Below are 21,408 nucleotides of genomic sequence, written 5' to 3' on the forward strand. Positions count from 1 at the left end.
AAGACTGCTTTCTGCGTACTCTGTTCTTCTGCCCCTTCTGCGACTTGCCCCTTATCTGACTTCGCCCCCCACACGTGTGGTGCAGGAATTTCTTTTTCTTTTTCCTTTTTCCTTTTTTTTTTTTCCCCTCTGACCTAACCATGGTTAATTCTGGGTTTAGTTAATTAGACTGGTGGGTGTGTTTTAGCAATTTTGGTCAAAAGTGAAAGAAGTAGGAGTGTTTGGATGTGGGTTCCACCATTTCCCTGTCCTTGGAAGATCATATTCTTCTCCCTGTTTACATCAATCCTCCTCTTCTCTCCTTTCTCATTAATTATGCATTCTACTATTCCACTAATTTAGGAATGATCACTCTCTCCATTGGTACGAGCTCTTTTGGATAAGCCCAAAGCAAAGCTATAAGAGCTTATGCTCAAAGTGGACAACATCATACCATACTGGAGAGTCTTGTTCATCTAACATTCACCTCCTTTTCTTTTGTAGGTTCTTCAATCCATATTTCTTGATCTTTGGGAAAATTTACAAGTTTTTTTTTTGCCTCCTTTAATCCAACTATTTCTTGGCGGGTTTGTTTCGATCGTGTTTTCTCTTTTTAGTAGTAATTAAAATCCTCTCGTTCGTGTTGGATTTATATTCCAAATCAAATGCTTATCTTTGACGGATTGTTTTTTTTTTTAAAGAATATTACATCACATGAAGTAAGGAATTCAAACGGGAGACCTTTTAGAGGGATGAGAATAAATGGGTTATCTTTGACGGATGATATTTTTCTTAATAAATTGATGATCTTTCTTTTAGAATATTACATCACCGTATGAATAGTAAGGAATTCAAACCTTCGATCTTTTTGAAAGAGTGGAGATGCTTCAACCATTTATATTGTCTACATCACTAAAGCTTAAGTGATAAGCATTAGTTTCTCTTTATGAGTTGTAGATTGACTAGCTCTATATCTTTTCGAATAACTTAGAATATATGAAAATAAAAACAAAAATCGATTACAAAGAAGTGCTTCTCTAATATTAAATTTGTTACTAAAGATGTGAGATTCTACATCGGTGGGAGAGGGGAACAGAGCATTCGGAGTGGGAAAAGTGTGGAAATCTCTCCCTACTAGATGCTACAAAAGTGTTGAGATCTCTCTCTAGTATACAGTTTTAAAACTGTGAGTATGACAACAATACATAATGGGTCAAAGTGATGGGTTTGAATTATTAGAAATTGTACCAGAGTCAAACACTATGGTGTACCAACAAGGATCCTAAACCTAACGGGTGAATTGTGAGATCCTACCTTAGTTTTTAAAACTGTGAGGCTGACAACAATATGTAATGGGTTAAAACGATGGGTTAGAATTATTACAAATAGTATCAGAGCGAAACACCGGAGGGTGTGCCAGCAAGGACCCTAGACCTAATGGGTGGATTGCGAGATCCTACCTTGGTTGAGCCAACAAGGACCCTAGACCTAATGGGTGGATCGTGAGATCCTACATTGGTTGTGCTACCAAACCTCTATCTGATAGATAATTTTAAAATTGTGAGACTGACAATGATACGTAGCCGACAATATTTGCTCAGCAAAAGAGGAAGAAGAGAGGGAGAAAAGGGTAAATAAAGAAAAAATGAGGGGGCTTTTGTGGAAAGATATAGTTATAGGCAAGTAGGGCAAACCATGATTTTGTTTAGGTGAAGGGAATTGTGTTTGCTATTATTAGAGTGAAAGTAGAGGACAGTCAAAGGTCAAAGAGTGAACAGAATGTGTGGGGTCTACCTTTGTCTCACACCGCCTTTAAATTCTTCCATCTTTTATTTTCATTATTATCTATCATTTATCATCATTTTATTTATTTCTTTATTTCTTTATTTCTTTATTTATTTATTTCTTTATTTATTTCTCATGTGGGTAATAATATTATTCAATGCTTGCTTACCACTTCAAGTTCTTGGGCCCCTCTTCCCACATAATCAACCACCTTCCTTATCCAACACTACTTACCCCCTTCTTTTCAAACCTTTGAATGGATTAGAGGCGTCCAACTGAATTTAACTCATTGATTATAAGATTAGAGGTTGAATTCTCGAGCTAGAAGTCTAATACTTATGTCTTCGATTCTTCCTCTGGTAAAATTATCGACTTAGCTAGACTGGGTTTTTGATTTCTTTAAGTGGGTGATTTGTAAAAATGGGAAAAAATGTAAGTTACACGATTAATATATACTTCAGGGTTTACTTATGAGTGAAGCATTGCCGAGAATGATAATGAGACATAGAGTAAAACTTTTGTGCACAGTGTGATTGTAGTCTAAACAAATCTTCGTAGTATTAGTAATCAAAATCGAACTATTAACGACGAAAATATATATTTATTTGGGAATAAAGAAAGGAATAGGAAAAAGGGAGGAAAATGGAGAATTGAAAGGAAAGTGATAAGAAGGAGAAGGCGTGAGGATTTAGTTAGAGAGCGTGAGGCGGCAGGAGCCACGCTTGAGCGTGACCCGGTTGTCTCCGGTCAACCCGGCAGTATTTGGTTCTACAGCTCTTACACTAAAATCCCCACTTCCGCACGTGCTCCTGCTCTTCCCCCAATTCTCGTTTCTCCCCACTTCACACGTGTGCCCCCACTTTATTCCTCCCATTTATTTCTCCCCCTCCCTCCATTTATTTAACTTATCATCTCCCTCTTAACCCACTTCCACCCATTTATGTCTCTCAAATATTTTACCAGTTTCCTCTCAAACCATCTCAAACCAACCCCAGTTGATATTGTCCTCTCTTTAGACTTTTTCTGTTGGACTTCCCCTTAAAGTTTTAAAACCCGTCTTCTAGGAAGAGGTTTCTACACCCTTATAAGCGATCTCACACTCACCATCCACCCCTCTTTGGAGCCATCGTCTTCGCTGGCATACCACCTAGTGTCTAGCTTTACTAATAGATATTGTTCGCTATGACTCGTTACGTATCGCACGATTTTCTAATGTAGAAGGTTTAAACTTTCAATTTGGTTAAACTTATTTATCAATAGATGATGGGTCCCCACAAAGCCCTATTCTCGTAAACAATTTAATTTTTTAATTTCTTAATTTTTTAATAAGGAGAAAAGCTTAAAGTATTTGTTATTTTAATTACAACCTTAAAAAACTGGTTTCATGTGAATGACACAAGCGGACACAACTCATTCACATTAAAAAAAAAAAAATAATTATTATATTAATCTTTAACATAATCTTTTATGAATTCTTTTTGAGATTCCATTGGTGGCTACTACATTATTATTATTATTATTATTATTATTAATTAAAAAATATTATTGATTTATTTTAATATGAAATTTAAAATTAAAACAATCAATTTTGTAGTTAACTTTATCTCTTGAGTGGTGAGTGCACCTCTTTTGAATAAGCTTCCACTTTTGCACATTAAATAAATTTAATTCAAATGGACCATATAGTGAATAAAAAATGTATCCCACTTTATTTATTTATTTATTTATATATATTAGGTTAAATTACAAATTTAATCATTGAACGGTTTTATTTATTTGCTTCTAAAAGCGTTAAATAAGTCACCACCATAAAATTTTTAAAAACATCAATGAACCGAGACCCATCTTTGAAAATATGATAACTCAGACAGACTTAAAAGAATTGAAAGTTGTTATTCGTACCAACAACGAGGCGTAGCTTCTTTTTGGTGTGTGGCTCAATCATATCAACTTTAAAATTAAGCGGGTTTTTCTTTGAACAATTCTATATTTCGAGATTTTCCCAAGAAGCATATGAGTGAGGTCAAGGCACGTTGGAATGACCCGTGTTGGAATTTTCACTCTTGAAAGCAAAAAGTAGGTAACATGACAATGTCGTAAGAGACGTCGAGAAATGCTTAGACCATTAAGTGCAATTCAAATCCTAGACATGAAAACGTCATATTAATTATATTAATATATATGAAATTGTTTATATATAATTTATTAATTATATTAATGACTTTTATAATTGGATATCTAGTTTGCTTTCCATTGTCCAAAAAAGATATTTTCTTGAATAATTAAACTTTAAAAGTTTTATTTTTTAAAAGCGATCGTAAAGGAAGAAATTCTCATTCGACTCCGTGATTCATACTTTCACTAATAATTTTATTATCGACGTTATAAATAATTATTATTGACAAATATCTGTAAATTATAATTTAAATTAAGATAATTGAAAGAAAAAAAATTAGGAACACATTAAATTTTTTAAAATTGAAGGAATTATTTTTTAAAACACATAAAAAAGAAAAAAAAATTTGTTTATTCAAACTTCAATAATTGAAATTGTCTTTCCACGTGGGACAGCGTATGTGCACCACGTGTACATGTGGTCCCTTGCTAAAGTCCAAATATCTACAAGAAAACAGCTGGAATTTTTCTATTGGCAGTTTGGGTTGTCCACGTCGACTTTTTCCATTCATATTATTATTATTATTTATAAAAAAAATAAAAATGGAAAAAAGTGGCTTTCGCATTGCAAAATTATTGATGGCATGCACACATTTAAATATAAATAAATAAATATTTATTTATTTATTTATTTAAAAAAAAGGTGATTAGATTTTTCTCATAAAAGAGTTTGGTGGGGCCCTGCGGCGGAAAGACGACACGTCGGCGTCAATTCCTTACAATTAAAAATATATTAAATAATTCAAAAAAACACAGTTTTAAATTATTATAGAAATTATTATAGTTTGACTTGATTTGACGATCTTTGTCATCGCCAAAGTTTGGTGGTGACACCTCATCCATTAATTCAATATTTCATTAAATTAATATTATAAATTAATTAATTATTTTATGAATATTTATTAAAACATATGACAAAATGTGTTTTAAATATATTTTATTACAAATTTAAAATTCATAATTATTAGTGGTTGCTTTGTAAATTTAAATTTTAATACAAGGTTAAAATAGTCTTTTAAATAATTCCTCCCTAAGTCACTTTTGAAGCTAGTAAAGTAAAATAAGATAAAAATATAAAAATTAATTACTATGAGGGGAATAAAATTACATTTTTAGGTTTCTTGAGCTGTGCACTAATTAAAAATTAAGTCAACAATGGAGGGCTAAACACAAATTAATTGGTTTATTTATTTATTTATTTTTATTTATTCTATTTCTACTTTCACCTACCACTCCCTCGTATCGATTTTGTAGTAAATAATTGACGTGTCATAATATACCGTGACGTTTTTATTTCTATTTCGGTAAGCAGTAAAAAGACTCAGTTATTCTCTATCGTGAACTTTAAATATGAGTAAAAACTATAACTTTTACGTTTTGTATTTTTGAAACGTACCACTCTGAACATAACTTAGAAATATTAAATCCCCGCTTTTACGTTTAACGTCATAAATTCAAATGAAAACTTTATTCTCGTGGCATTTGTCTTTTCCTATGTGGCATTAGACTTAGTTTTGCTCGAGCTTGTTGTCTCGTAGGATTAACCCATATTAACATCATAGTTGGTTCAGTTTTAGCTGGGATGTTTAGCTCTACTAGAGGGTCGTTAGCTAACTTTTGATACTGCTTGATCATATACGAATGACACGCTAGACATCATTATTAATGATCGGAAATGTTATTTATAAGGATAAACTTTCGTTGTTGGAGGGCTGCAAGACGTTTCGTTTTACAAGATTGACACAAACAAGTATCATTGCTAGTATGATACTACATTTGTTTTCTGTTTAGATGGTACTTGAACTTACAAGGCGTATGACGGGAACATTGATAAGGCTACAGAGTAAATTGTTCTAATGTTGAGATTCTAAATAAATATTTATTTGAAATTTGATTCATTCGTAATAATAATAATAATAACAATAATGAAGAGATCACGATTTTGCTTGATTTGGTTGTCCATTGACCAATTTATTGCTTGGATGGGTGCTGAATTATTTGTTGCTTTCATGCATTTTTTATGGTTGAATAAACACTTGAAGAGTAGGTTTGCACAATAGGGTCGGTTTCTGTGATGTCCCACATTAGTTGGGGAGGAGAACAAACCACCATTTATAAGGGTATATAAACCTTCTCCGAGCAGACGTTAAAGCCTTGAAGGGAAGTCCGAAAAGGAAAGCCCAAATAGAACAATATCTGCTAACGGTGGATCTGGCTCGTTACAATCTCTGTCTAGTCCGAAAAAATCGGGCATACCTCTATTAGACAAGGGTCGCCCTATTTGACTGACTTTTAGATGACAAGAAGACGAGTCACGAAACCAACTTAGTAGGCTGGGAATGCCATAAGAGATCATTTAAAAGGGCTCGGTATAGTTTGATTTTAGAGCCACGAAACCAATTTAGTAGGCTGGAAATGCCATAAGAGATCATTTAAAAGGGCTCGGTATAGCGTAATACTTTACGAGAAGCATTGTTACATAACTAGTAAATACCAAATAAAAGAAAAAAAATTAATTTATAGAGATTGTAATTTAAAATTAATTTATACGCAAAATAATAATAATAATAATAATAATAATAATAAATTTATGTCATGATTATCTTACGTGGTAATTTCGAAAATTGAAGGGGAAAAAAATTATTTGTTGGAGGAAGGAGATGCTATCGTCGCTCTAGATTTGCGCAAGGAATCGAGAGGTTGTTGTGGACGCGGGGAATGTTTGCCGGCGTTCGAAATTTGGGCGAGGGAGTAGCTCCTGGCGTTCCAGATCTTCAGAACGGTGTAGTTTCCGGCGACAATGTAGGTCATTGCAAGGAGGAGGAAGAGATGGAGAACCAGTCGGCAGGTTCGAACCGCTATGAATTGCCGAAATCCTGCAAGGTAAGATAGTTATAAATGTTCCTGGTATGCCTCGGCTCGATCATGGCCAGCTTTCCTTTTCGATAGGTTCAAATCCTCTGAGATAAGTTTGAAAACAACCTGAATGGATTGTTAATATGATATATAAGATCATTACAAGAAATAGTACTGAAATATTGATTTCTTGTTCATTCCTGTAAATTGCATGAAAGTCGGATACTCTAAATTCGGGATTCTATAAGTTTCATAAACTGTTCTTGATGGAAAAGAAAAAGTGATTGAAAGATCCCTTAAATTAGGTTATGAATGGAATTCTCTCGTTCGCTGAGATTCCATACAGCCCTAGTATAAGGAGTTGGGATTTACACACTTTAAAACACAATCAAATACAATACTGACTTAAATAGAGATGCTACTCATGAAATTCCTGAGTGAGAGGAGAATGACTGCTCATGCTGCAAGTAGTGCGCCTATCAAACCAAACAATTGAGCTCATCTGCAATTTGATTCACCACAACTGTTTCCATTTCTATGGCTGCGCCAATCGCCTCAGGTTACTCACAAGCCCCAAATGTCATATTTCCCTGCATCGTTCGTTCATCAAAATTTTAGACAGCTTCTGTGTTAAAGAAATAAATTCTTCTCACCCATTCTGGTTATGTAGACCATTTTTTAGTCATAATTGCCATTGTTTCCATTTTAGATTCAATCTAATCTGTCAGAATCTTGGCTTTTGTTCTTATAGGATATGCAAGAATTGGGTAGATGTTGAAGTAAACAGAGAGTCACTTTCAGCATGTGCTCATAGATTGTGTCAAAGAGATACTCTTACGATGGCAAGAATGAGTTCCTATACTGATTTTCAGTAGTAATGGCTAACCTTGCAATTGGAAATGGTTGGACATCCACAAATAGACTGACCGTTCGATACATCAACGGCTTCTGGAGCTCCTCCCCCGTCACTTCTCTGAGATATACATTCCAAATTGAACTATGTTTAGTCTATATCATTGATAAGTTTCAAAGGAATTTGAAGCAACTGATTTTGTTGGCTTAGTTTTGTGCTTGATTACCTTGTAGAAGTCAACAGCAATGAAGTTAGGCCATCTTTTTCCTGCTGCATTATAGCAAGTGTTCACCATGTTGAGTAATGGTGCTGAGTTGTCCCTGCAAGCTGCAGGGAAATTTGAAGCACTTCTGAAGAAATTTACGATTACGAGTGACCTTGAAATTGTGTTCATCGGTGTTGATTCTCCTCGGTTTGGGCACGAACCTGCTTTCATTCCTTCATCGCCATCTGTAGAAGGATTGAATCTATAAGAAAAGCTATTGGATTTTGGATTCAGGAAGCTTTATTCGGTTTGGTGAATTAAGAAATGACCTTACATTGGTTCTCTACCATGTAATTCCATACGTATGCAATTCCTTCAGAGGCTTCTTTTGCTGCTTTGGAAGTAAAAACAAGCAAGCGTTGGTTTTTCTGGATCATGTCACTAACAGTGGGCCAATCTCCACCATTCTTAGGCATACTTGATACTGGGAACCAGAATTGTTTCAGACCAGCAGCAGCAAACACATTAGTTAGTCCGTTTGGTGCCGTGACATAGTCTTCGATGATAATGGTGACGATTTCAGAAGGGTTTGCTCCAAGAAATGCTTGGAACTCTTTCAGAACCTCAATGGCTGGTTGCTGGGCATTCAAAGTTTTGCACGAACTTGTTCAAGATATCATAAACAAGGAGAAAGAATGGCATATTGAGGCAATATTCAGAACACAGAATGGCAGTCTACAAATTGGACACTTACGAAAGCTGTAAAGTCGTGGCATTGGCCTTCGAATGAGTGACATAACCATATATCGTTTCGAAAGTCATACGTATCAAGCATAAATCCTCTGACTCCATTCTGCAAAATGAAAAGGTTTCGTAGTACAGAGGCTTAGAAGTTATGAATAATCAATAAGCAGAAACGGAAAGGCAGTAACGTACATTGAGCTGGCTAGTAATGGAGCCCTGTTGATTGGTAGGAGCAAGAATCGGAGTCCCAGTTTCAGACTTCGCCCCTAATATGGCGAATGAATTGTGGGTCGTCAACCATGTGTATTTATTAAATGGAAGATCATTCACCTGCTCCAAAAGTTCAAAAATAACCCGAATCATTATAGCTACATCCGGTTAAGAATGAAAAGCTGTGATAAGCTCTGATATCGTGTTAAGAATGAGAAACATAAGTTGGATAAAAGTCCTTAAAACATAGTATTAGAACGTGTTATCAGAGCTTTTCATTTTCAACACAGACCTTTGAAATTGGACTGATCGGCTGGATTCGAGTGCAACGCGGCCGGATATTGCCGTTGGCAATGCAAGTCTGGCAATGCAAGCCGGCGTCGCAGTTACCATTAAAAAGACACGTCCCACCCTCCTGCAAAAACAGAGAAGCCCAAACAAATGCAGCTGAAAATCCCAGAGTCTGGAAAAAAGGAAAAGAAACGAAATGGGTGTTCGAACCTTGCGAGCTGAAGAAGAGTGGAAGAGGAAGATAATGGGAAACAGAGTCGCCGCCAGAAGTAATCTCCGGGAGAAACCAGGAGGAGCCATGAGGTGGAGGCGAGCGATGGAAGGCGAGTTCCTGTAAACAGAGGAGGCTGAGGCTGCGATGTAATGGACTCAATATGGCGCGCAGAGGCTTACAGGTATTTACTCCACTCTCTGTCACGCCTTACCTGCACTTTTTTTTTTAATAAAGAAATTTATTCATTGTAGTATTTTTTTAAAAAATTGAAAAATACTTCCTTATTTGAAATTTTTTGAAAAATAATTCCTTAAATAAAATGTTTCCTTGTTGAGTGGTAGTGCCAACTAATAATCTTGAACTTCTTAACACACTAAAATTATATATATATATATATATATATATATATATATATATATATATATATTTAATGCCGGTAAATTTTCCGTTTTTTTTTTATAAGGACAACGGCAAGACAGGTATATAAGTTTTTTTTTTTTTTTTTTTTTTTTTTTTTTTTTATTTTTTATTTTTATAAATTATTTATAGTGCGTTTGATAATTATTTGATTTTTTTTTTAATTTTAAAAATTATGATAAGTTTCTCCTACTTTGTTTATAACAGTTTTCATATATATTAAAGAAATATTTAATTTTTTAGTTAAATTGAATGAAAATAAGCATTTCAATAATTTTTTTGAGTTTTTAAATGTTGGTTTGGATTTTATTTAGTCTAAAAAGATATGGCCATAGAAAAGAAAACAAAAAGGTTATTAAAAACAATATATTTCGTGTCCGAAAATGAAACTAAAAGAGTTTCCTTGGAAGAAATATTAATTGTTATCCGTAAGCAAACGGCACCCTGTTTATGAATTATTGGAGTTTGTCTAATGCTTGTTAGATTATTGTTATTGAAATTATTGAAATGATAATTAGTATTTTATTTATTAATTTACCTAATTCTACTTTTAAAAGTTTATTTTTTATATACATTTTTTTTTTCATTTAACAATATGCGAATATTCGAATATCTGGCTATGTCTAAGATTTGGACTAAGATTCATAATTTAGATTCGGTAGCTGATATTCCTGTCATTCTCCTGCGACATAATCAGAGCACCCATTTCTTGCTAGCACTCATTTTTCGCTTTTAAGAGTAAAAACTATCCTCATCGACCATCCCGAGTCATTTCTACATGTTTTTGTGAAGATTTCTTGGAAACATCTAGTTGAGTTATATTTGATGGGCCTTAAGTATAAATTCTGTTAATGGGCTTTTGTAAGTTCGGCCTTTTGCTTACTGGGCCTCATAAGTTTGGGCCATTCATTCGGACGATTTAAACATTTTTAAAAAATATTTAAAAAAAAAATTAGAAATTACGAGGTTCAAGAATGCATATAAATTTTAGTCAATTAATACATCTATATAAGAAATCCTATAATTTTCCGTCAATTTAATTTTAGTTGATGCTACTCTAATTATAAATCAATATAAAGTTGTTAGGGATGCATACATTAATGGGTCTAATTTTTTTTTTTAAGTAACTATAGTAAGATTTAAGAGATTGAAGCACGGAGTTTATGTTTTGGTTTGGTATTTGGTTTAAGTTTAATTTTTATAATCTAACATGTAACATTCACCTTGATGGGACAAGATTTTAAATATTGACAGACAGTTTAAGTCTACCTCTAGCAGATATTGTTTGTTTTAACCTGCTATGTATCGTTATCAGCCTCGCAGTTTTAAAACGCGTCTATTAGAGTGAGGTTTCCACACCATTATCAGGAATACTTCGTTCCCCTCTTCAATCGATGTGAGATCTTACAATTTACCTCCGTTTGACTATGATACCATTTGTAATAGTTCAAGCTCACTACTAGTAGTATTATCAAGTTTAGCCCGTTATCCATTGCTATTAACCTCACGATTTAAAAACGTGTTTATTAAGTAAAGGTTTTCACACCCTTTTTAAGTAAACTTAGTTTCTCTCCAACGAGACAAATTTAAAAATTTTAATTGGAGAAAGAACAAGATTGTGATAATGTTGTTGAATAATGAGGAGAGAGAATAATTAGGAGAGAGAGAGAGAAAAATGAAAGGGATATACAAAGTTGGTTCTTTTTCTCTCTTGTCTCACATCATCAAACTATTTTTGACCCATTTGATTTGTCTTTGCTGCACACTCTGTTCCTCAATTATTCTATCTTCTTCTTCTCAGATGTTTATGTTTTCAGCTTCCAACTTCAACTCCAAGCATTAACAAATAATTTGACGCAATAATTAATAATGATGAACTTAATAATTAAGAGGACCCTTTTTGAAGAGATTCTTCAGATAAGATTTTAAGAATTCTAGATTTTCCTTTACATTCATGAGTGTAAAAAAGAAAAGAAAAGAAGAAAAAGAAGAACTTTAGGATAATTTGTCTTTATCCACTTTTCTCTTGGAATGTTTAAGATTCTAATTGTTCTAAATCTGGGTTTTAAACTACAGTTTCATACGATTATTAAAGCCACTAATTGAATGTAAAGTTTCAATAATTGAATATGAAACCGAAATTATGTCTACAGTTTCGTATTTTGCTAATAAATGCACTCAGAAGATTGTTTGGTTGGCGTTTTTTTGGCGTCATTGTTCTTAAATTGGTGACTTTTGAAGCTAACAATCATAAATTGAACAAACTATGATGAATTTGGTACTCAACGCTGTCTTTTTGACTCAACTTTGCTACTCTAATCTTCTTTTTCCTATACCCAAATTTTGATTTCCATTTTTTTTCGCTTTTTATAATTGTTAGTGGCATTTCCTCACGCGCTTGAACCATTGCTTAGTTCCTCACTCTCTCCCCTTTTAAAGCTTCTTAAAAATGTGCTAAAACGGCCGCCGTTCCTTGGCGCCATTGGCTTCTTCGCTAGCTCCGACGACGACTAAGGGTCTCTGCCTTCACTATGGCGGCGATCGCAGTGAGTAGAGCTTTGTTTCTAATGGGGTTTCTTCTGTTTCTTCAAGAAACAATGGCGGGTTAGTCTCTTTGTCGCATTTGATTGAATATTCAAACGAAACTCGTCTCTGTCTCTGTTGATTGATCTTCCATTTTCTCTGTGATTTCTTTTCTGGAGTTTATTTCTCTGATCTAGTGGGAGTTTTTGGTGGAAATGGTGTTTGTGGAAATGGGGTTTTAGTCTTCTTAGAACACTATGAACAGCGATAAAATGATTCAGGGTTAAATGGGTAGGTCTCGTTTTTGTTCTTAAATGCGCCATTGTCTTTGCTGGAGCATGAGCTTGATTTGGTTCTCTTGTTGATCTTTGGTGTTACGATGAACATATTTCAGGATTTTTCAGGAGCAAATGTTATGTTCAAATGGTTGGCTTATAATTCCTTAATGTTCTGAAACTTTCACAGATTGTCCCTTGAACTTGAGTGGATCAAACTTTACTTTAGCTGCTTCTATTTGTTCTAACCCCAATGAGAGAGGGAAATGCTGCCGCTATATCAATGCATTTGTTGCAGTTTCTGTTGCTCAGCTTGCTAATGTGACTGGTGAACTAGGAGTTTCTTCAAACTTGTCTAACATTTGCCTGCAATCATTGTTTGCAACTATGGAACTGTATGGAGTTCCTAGAAATGCCACTGGTTTCTGTGGGGTTGGGACAAAGATTACAGTGAATTACGCGTGTAGAGGTCGAGAAACTGTCGAACAAATGCTGGAATCTCCAAGTTTCTCAAATGTTAGTGACAATTGTGAATTGCCTCTCTTGGAGGAAAGTGTTTGCAGGAAGTGTATCAATGCTGGGATTTTGTATCTACGTAATCTGATTGGAAGAGAAGACAATATAACGTTAAATACTTGTCGCGACGCGACGTTTGTTGCACTTGCTAGCCATCTTGATACTGCTTCAGTCGTTGATCTTGCAACATGCTTCTTTGGAGTTCAAGGTCTTGACAAGCCTCCAGGTATGGATGTACAAAAATGCAAATGGGAAATTGGATTAGGTTCTTTTTGTAGAGCCTCATAGGCAAGGATAGGCAAGGGTCCAAACTTCTTCGTTTGCACGGCTAGGTGTTTCTTTTTGCTATTTCTTACGATCTGTGAGATCCCACATTGATTAGAGAGGGGAACGAAATATTCCATATAAGGGTGTAGAAATCTCTCCCTAGAAGACGTGTTTTAAAACGTTGAGGGGTAGCTCGAAAGGGAAAGCCCAAAGAAGACAATATCTGCTAGTGGTGGGCTTGGACCATTACAAATGATATCAGAGCCAAGCACCAAATGGTGTGCCAACGGGGACAATAGTCTCCAAGAGGGGTGATTGTGAGATCCCACATTGGTTGGAGAGGGGAACGAAACATTCCTTATAAGGGTGTGGAAACATCTCTCTAGAATGTGCGTTTTAAAACCTTGAGGGAAAGCCTGGAAGGGAAAACCCAAAGAGGACAATATCTACTAGCGGTGGGTTTCGACTATTACAAATGGTATCAGAGCCAGACATTAAATGATGTGCCAGTAGGGACGTTGGGCCCCCAAAAATGGTGGATTGTGAGATCCCATGTTGGTTGGAGAGGGGAACGAAACCTTTCTTATAAGGGTATGCCCCCAAAAGGGGTAGATTGTGAGATCCCATATTGGTTGGAGAGGGGAGGGGTAGATTGTGAGATCCCATATTGGTTGGAGAGGGGAACGAAACATTCCTTACAAGGGTGTGGAAACCTCTCCCTAGCAGACGCTTTTTAGAACCTTGAGGGGAAGCTCGGGAGGAAAAGTTCAAAGAGGATAATATCTGCTAGCGGTAGGCTTGGGCCATTACACTCTCATTTGCACAATGTATGTTATTCTATGCCATCTGCTCCCTAGTTTTGCACTATGTTGTTAAACATTGTTATGGGGATACGATTATGCACCAGTTAGTTGTAAAGTTTATGTAAGCATATATTTTTAGCAACCTCTGAAGATGGAGTGAATAATTACTTTTTCTCAAGTTCCTCTTCTCCAACTTAGATTATAGAGTGATTTAAACTTCATGCTCTCTTCAGCTCCATCCCTTTCTTTTGCTACCCCAGATATTGCCCCAAGTCCATCAGCTGCTGCAAGTCCGGGGCCAACGATACCAGGTGTTTCCGACAATAAAAGTCATAAACGTCATTCCTACCATCTAACATTAGTGGCGGGTATTGGCATTGCGGTGACCGTGTCTTCCATATTGATTCTGGTCGTCTTGATCGTGCTGATTCGAAGGAAAAACAGAGAGCTAAAGGATTCTGATATGGCAGATGGCAAATCGTCGAAATTCTTACCTTCTCGTCCCGTCAAAAAGTATCAGGAAGGTGGGGTGATTTGGTTGCAGTTCTATAGGTTTTTCAAGTTCTTTGCTTAGCCTTGGCAGCATACATGTTCAAATAATCTTCCTGTTCTTTCTCTTTTGTGTTTTATGCCCTGTGTTGCACTTGACATCTCGTGCAGGACCTTCTACGTTTAAAAAGTTCAGCTATAAAGAGATCAAGAAGGCAACAGATAGTTTTAGTACAACAATTGGACAAGGAGGATATGGAACCGTTTATAAAGCTCAATTCAGTGATGACTTAGTGGTAGCTGTGAAGAGGATGAACAAAGTCTCCGAGCAGGGGGAGGATGAATTTGGCCGAGAAATCGAGCTGCTCGCAAGATTACATCACAGACACCTTGTTGCTTTAAGAGGCTTTTGTGTTGATAAGCATGAACGGTAATTCACGAAGTGTTTAACTTTTTTCGGGGCCTTTAAGATCATGTGCCAACAATATGAAATGCTACTTGTTTTTTCCTTGGTAGGTTTCTTGTGTACGAGTATATGACTAACGGAAGCTTGAAGGATCATCTTCATGGTATGTTAGTTTCACTGCTAGTAGATTATATCCGCTTTAGTCTGTTATGTATCGCCATTAACCTCACGGTTTTAAAATTCGTCTACAAGGGAGAGGTTTCCACACCATTATAAGGAATATTTTGTTCCCCTCTCCAACTAATATGGGATCTCACAAACCATCCCCTTAGGGGCCTAACGTCCTCGCTGGCACACTCCTCGGTGTCTGGCTCTGATACCACTCGTAACAGTCCAAGCCCACTACTAGCAAATATTGTCCACTTTAGCCCGTTAAAACATGTTCATCCTCACGATTTTAATCCTCACGGTTTTAAAACATGTCTGTTAGGGAGAGGTTTCCATACCCTTATAAGGACATTATCGGCTAGAGAAACTCTTTATTTATAAGGGTATGGAAACCTCTCCCAAGCAACGCGTTTTAAAACCGTGAGGCTGACGGCATATATAATGGGCTTAAGCATGCTTAGTCAAGTTTTTGGATTAATATGATTTTGGTAGCCCTTTATGCTTAGTCAAGTTTTTGGGTCAAATGAAAGAGCTTCTTTTTATCATCTTCCCTTGAATCAGTGTATAAGTAAACGCATTCTTACGCTCGTGCAGGTCCTGGCAGGACGCCTCTAAGTTGGCAGACGAGAATACAAATTGCCATCGATGTCGCCAATGCTCTGGTAGTGTGCTGATACTCTTGTTCCCATCAAGAGCTAATGAACTACTAGCTTAACCATCAAAAGCTGTCTTTTTGCAACGTTTTTAGTGACTTGAACTTGTCCTCCGCAGGAGTACCTTCATTATTATTGTGATCCCCCACTATGCCATAGAGACATTAAGTCCAGCAACATTTTACTGGATGAGAACTTTGTTGCTAAGGTAACATCAGAAGTTCATTTGGTAACAAACTGCAGACCCAAATGCCTTAACTTCTTATTATTCTGTTTCTTCTTTCAGATTGCAGATTTCGGCCTTGCGCATGCTTCAGAGGGCGGTTCTATTTTCTTTGAACCTGTAAACACCGACATCTGTGGAACGCCAGGTTTGGAAGAAGACGAGTTCTTCAACTTATGTTTGAATATCATCGTTTCTTATGCTAGCAATATCTCAATGCTAATGAATTTCAGGTTATATGGATCCCGAGTATGTTATCACGCAAGAGCTTACCGAGAAAAGTGATATATACAGCTACGGCGTGCTACTTTTGGAAATAGTTACTGGCAGACGTGCTATACAAGATGGTAAGAATTTAGTAGAATGGTCTCAGGTGTACATGGTTCCAGATTCAAGGATATCGGAACTAGTAGATCCAAGGATCAAGAGTTGTTTCGACTTAGAACAACTCCACACAGTCGTGTCGATTGTGAGATGGTGCACCGAGGGAGAAGGCAGGGTAAGGCCGTCAATTAAGCAGGTGCTTCGAGTATTGTACGAGAGTTCGGACCCGGTGCATCAAGAGCTGGTGGAAGCTGTTGATGAAGAAGAAGAATATGGAGGGAGTGAAGGAAGGCAGAGCATGAGCAGGAGAAAAGGGCATAGAAGTGATGTGATTTTTCACAGTGGAGAAGGAAGGTATCTTGCATCTTCATCAAGCACAACAAAGTCATATTGTAGTAGAAGCTTTTTGCTTGAAACCGGTTCACCACAATCTCCTCCCAATATTTTCTCTGTCACAGATCAATTGTTTTAGGAAACAAAAATTTAAAAGAGAACAGACGGATTGAAACTTCTTTCATTTCCACATTCATGGTTTGTGCCAAACCAAAATTCCTGAAAGGACTGAAATATTTAGTATTATATTTGCCTATTCAAAGATCATGTAATCTAGCCTGCTAGATTGAAAGTACTTAGCCGGGAGGAGTCGAGACCAGGCAAAGGGCGGGTTTAAAGTATCAGGTAAGGACTCCAAGAAGCCATGTGAATTTCCTCTTTACAATCAACAGAACATTTACAAAGGGTTTGTGGCTGCCTATTCGAGTCGAAAACATGAAATAAAGCGACCTTCAGATCAAACTATATGAAAATGGCTTCAAATTTGGCACATGGGTTATCTTCCACATGTTTTCTGAGATCAGAATCCCCTTGAAATCTTAAGGTATATAAAGCTTGCCTCTGTGTCAACCCAACTGCAAAAGTGAAAGCAGCTGCAAGGGCACTCTCATTCTTTGCCTGCACTGGAGCCATGATATCGTACTCGGCCCAGGAGAAGTATCCAAAAGGTACATCTGATAAGAGACTGGTGGTCATTACTATACTATAACCATTCCTACAGAAAAGCATCAAAGCCTATGTTAGAGAATTCTGAGGATAATATGGTGATTGATTGATTAGGAAAACCATGGATCTTACTTTTCACTTGAACAAACACAGCTACAATTAGAGCTGTAAAAGAGTGTCGAAAAAAGGAAGAAATGGCTGCCAATATTGTACTGTTGATAGTTTTCCATTCATCAAACCACAGAAAACATATCAATGTTACCCCCTTAAAATTGAACAAGCTTTTAAAGCTTCCTAGCCTCTAAGCGATTAAATCGCTATGCTCTTGATACATCAGATCACTAGCCTACAAAACATGCATTCGCAGAGCGCCTCCCTTACCTTCCTTGTACTCTTCTCCTCATGGGTAAACTCTTGTATACGACTAGTTCGGGACTACATAGACTTCTACCATTATAGTTCTCTTACAATTTGTGCACTCATACCAACTATTGAACCCCTTCCGTGAGGACCTTGAAGTTTCTCTCCATCATGGATAACTTGCCCTCTGCATTCCCTCATCCAACTCTAGCTTATCTTCCATATAATTCGATCTTCCTACCATCCTGCATTTCCATTTTGCACTATACCCACATCTCCTTGTAACTAAGATTCGTTTTCTCATTTCCCAAGCTTTCAAAGGTTCGGACTCCTTTTCACATTCCTCTCTCTAACTAACCCTCCTCCTTCCCACCTCTCCCTTTCGGCTTTAGTGACTACCTCACCCAACAAACTTTCAGCAAATCACCATAACCCCATTGCAACCAACTTTGCATAACAGCCCACGAAACCTTTACAACCCCCCAATTTCTCAACCCAAAACATATAGCTCTTCTGACAGCCTTCCTTTTAAGCCCTTTCTTTTCTGCATAGACAAATGGAACTGGCAGTCTTCCTCTACTAGTTAAGTTTTTTGGGTATTTTATTCAGATTGACTGTGGAAAAACAAGCAAACCATGCATGGTTTTTGTAATCATACATGACACTTACGCCCAAATATTTTATTGCCTCGGTGTTAAATGAAAAACTAAAAATAAGCATTAAATATGTTCTTGCTAAGAAGGGGAAGTTTTGTACTCCAAATAGCATAATGGTAAGATAAGAGATTGTTCTTACCCACCGTGGTGCCTGGACAATATTGTTCTCTGCAAAATATAGAGTTGATTCCATGGATTGAAGAATTGAAGGCATTCCACCCTGGTGATCTAAACCAAACGCAGCATCGGAATATCTACTTGGATTCACCTTAAATTCACATCCTATAGCACAAGATTTCCTCCCCTATAGAGAACAATTAACTAAAAGGCTTTAGATGTTTTTTTTTTTGCTGCAAAAATATACGCAAATTGGGATTTTAGAGCTTTAAGTCATCAAGAAATCAATCTCAACAAGAATATGGTTAGATGTCACCCCGAAGTTTGTACATAAATTCATAACTTCTAATATATCAATAGCAGGAAGATGGAGATAACTTTTGCATGGTATAAAAAAAATTTCCCTTTCATTTTCATGAGGCCTTCAAACACAATGAACGAACAAATAGAAGATGAACAAATAACTTTTTTGGGTGATTTAAAATATCAAAGAAAGTCATTTTAAAGTATCCTCACATTTGTCCTTGAAAATCTATTGTTTTTTGACGATCACATGTGCTTAAGGAGGGTATTTTACCAAATGTTACCAAACTTCCTCGAGAAGCGAGAGCCTTCAAGGAGTTGAATGAAGAGATTCACAATGTTCATAGGCAAGCATCATGAGAGGCGTAAAATGTTTATGAATGGCATTCCAACCCAGAGAAGTAAAATATAAATGGTTGGAACTTGCAAAGAGGGGACGAGGATGTGAAAGGATCTCGTTATCGGATTCTTATTCGTTTTCATTTTGTCCAGAGTCATAAACTAAAGAAAGATTTTGCCCTTTCCCAATGCTAGCCAGCAACTCCCTTTAGCTCAGTTCATAGTCTCATGGTTTTGCACATTCAGGTTCAATTCCGGCCAAGCATCTGCCCACAAACTGAAATGCCTCAAGCCTACCGCTAGTAGATATTGTCGTCTTTAGGCTTTCCCTCAAGGTTTTTAAAACGTGTCTGTTAGGGAGAGGTTTCCACACCCTTATAAAGGGTGATTCGTTCTTCTCCCCAACCGATGTGGGATCTCACAATCCATCCCCATTCGGGGCCCGGCGTCCTCGCTGGCACTCGTTCCTTTCTCCAATCGACGTGGGACTCCCACTAAATTCACCCCTTTGAAGTCAGTGTCCTTACTGGCACATCGCCTCATGTCCACCCCTTCGGAGCTCAGCCTCCTTGCTGGCTATAGCCTGATGTCTAGTAAATTCTAAGTTGGCTAACAAAGTTGGACTTAAATTAAAAATATCAAAATCATAACTATCTTCATATGATTTTATGAAAACTAATTTATTCAATGTAGACCTCCACAATTTCAATTTGATCTTCTAATTATAAAAGATATTTTGCTAAAATCGACGGCTTTATACGAACTATCTTGGCACTAACATCTAAGCTCCTGATAGAAGAACAAAACACGATATCTCTCTCCACGCATAAGAAATAAAGCTCATCGAAAACTGATCATGGAGCGGAAAATTTGCATATCAAATGATATCGAAATGTGCGCAGCATTACATGGATTTCTACATCGATGCAGCATATTAAATAACGTATTGATGCAGTGCATTGTAATAAAACACGAGAACAGAGAACATTTCATTACGTAAACAACAATTGAAAGCATGATACGGAATCCAAAAACGAAACAAACCTCATCAGAACCAGAAACCAATATAGGCTCCTTCCGGAAATCCCTAGAATACGTCACGGCGGCTTCTTTCTCCAACTACTCCTCACATCTCCCCAATTCCGAAATCCGATCGCCGTCGAATACCCGGGAATTCGAATCATCAACTCCACCGATCAGTGCACGGGAAGGCGGCGAGCGGAAGAACAAATCGGGCCATGAATCAACCATGGCTACATTTTTTGAAACATCAAGCCGACACAGAAAGATAATGTCTGCTATGACCACGAGAGCAATGAACAGAAGCATCGCATTTGACCATTTTTTTGTTGGGTGGTATCGGAACCCCACTGGACACCGGCAACTCCTCCGGTGTGGCCCATGATCTGGATCCTCTTCGATTAACGAACATGGCCGCCATTCCAATCTCCTTAATTTGATTTAGAATTCCCTCGAAATTCGTAATTCCGGGAGTTCGCTTTTTATCCGATTTTTTAACCCTCCGACTGATAAATTCAATAAATCCCTTTTTAATTTTATTTCAAAATTCATTAAGTAACTCATTACATACAGGCAGGCAGCCTTAGTAGTCAGAATTGTGCGTGCACCTCGAGATTACTCTCCAAATTCAAATCAAAGAAATTGAGTACTAGCAACGTATGGCTATGGATGCAACAGGCTTTCTGCAATTGATGCCGAAATGGGGCAGCTAAATAATGTGAAAGAAAAGAATCTCGTTGAAGGGTGCTTTCTTTTGAGGAGTGTGAGTCGAAAGTGGTTGGTTCAGGCAGAACCGGAATTTCGAGTTTATCTGACATAGTAGCTACAATGGGAGATTAAGAATTCGGAGGTCTAACTTCTTCTACACGAACCAGTCGGCGAGATGGGCGGACCCAAGACGGTCAATTTAGTCTATATTTACAAAATTTAAACACAAATTATCAAAATTCTTTAATATAAATTTATAGTTTAATTTCAAGAAATTTAGTAATTAAAATATCATGATAAACTATCATTAAAAAAAAATGAAAATAAATGGACTAAAATAATAATTTCTTAAAAGTAGAAAAATAAAAATACAATTTTTTTCTCCAAAATTGAAAAATATAATAGCTAAAATATTCGTATAATCTATCATTTTAAAAATTTTTAGAATTTTTAGAACGCGTCTAATGAGTTATATTCACAAAATATGTAACTCTAATAATAAATTCTAGAATTTATACCAATTAGTGTCG

At 36.5% G+C, this 21,408-nt stretch overlaps 2 protein-coding genes and 2 long non-coding RNA genes across 5 annotated transcripts; 2 read left to right on the forward strand and 2 right to left on the reverse strand.

Moving 5' to 3' along the window:
- The first annotated feature begins 6,542 nt into the window (after positions 1-6,542).
- On the forward strand, positions 6,543-9,538 carry LOC147793763 (uncharacterized). The gene is made up of 2 exons (XR_015411914.1): positions 6,543-6,822; positions 7,547-9,538. It is a non-coding gene; the product is annotated as an uncharacterized LOC147793763 (long non-coding RNA).
- Positions 6,840-9,442, reverse strand: LOC111781612 (PI-PLC X domain-containing protein At5g67130). Its single transcript, XM_087117957.1, is given in 8 exon segments — positions 6,840-7,385; positions 7,682-7,768; positions 7,875-8,098; positions 8,188-8,491; positions 8,608-8,706; positions 8,790-8,927; positions 9,100-9,222; positions 9,309-9,442. Coding segments are annotated over 8 exon segments (1,176 nt in total). The 5' UTR covers positions 9,399-9,442; the 3' UTR covers positions 6,840-7,274.
- Positions 9,539-11,856: 2,318 nt separating the features above from the next.
- On the forward strand, positions 11,857-16,976 carry LOC111809595 (Protein kinase superfamily protein). 2 transcript variants are annotated; one of them, XM_087128393.1, is made up of 9 exons: positions 11,857-12,333; positions 12,718-13,269; positions 14,347-14,637; positions 14,774-15,032; positions 15,119-15,171; positions 15,771-15,838; positions 15,948-16,037; positions 16,116-16,200; positions 16,286-16,976. In XM_087128393.1, the coding sequence occupies exons 1-9, from the start codon at positions 12,261-12,263 to the stop codon at positions 16,846-16,848; spliced, it is 2,034 nt and encodes a 677-aa protein (XP_086984519.1). In that variant the 5' UTR covers positions 11,857-12,260; the 3' UTR covers positions 16,849-16,976. The 2 variants fall into 2 exon arrangements, with proteins under 2 accessions (XP_086984519.1, XP_023551716.2); XM_023695948.2 differs by having other exon boundaries at positions 11,864-12,333; positions 14,374-14,637.
- Positions 16,877-20,679, reverse strand: LOC111809613 (uncharacterized). The gene is made up of 3 exons (XR_002817256.2): positions 20,195-20,679; positions 18,531-18,695; positions 16,877-17,424 (listed from the first exon to the last, which is right to left on the reverse strand). It is a non-coding gene; the product is annotated as an uncharacterized LOC111809613 (long non-coding RNA).
- Between the last annotated feature and the right edge of the window lie 729 nt (positions 20,680-21,408).

Source organism: Cucurbita pepo, chromosome 1 (genome assembly GCF_057944985.1).
Source record: "Cucurbita pepo subsp. pepo isolate OVF chromosome 1, ASM5794498v1, whole genome shotgun sequence".
Lineage (NCBI taxonomy): Eukaryota > Viridiplantae > Streptophyta > Magnoliopsida > Cucurbitales > Cucurbitaceae > Cucurbita > Cucurbita pepo.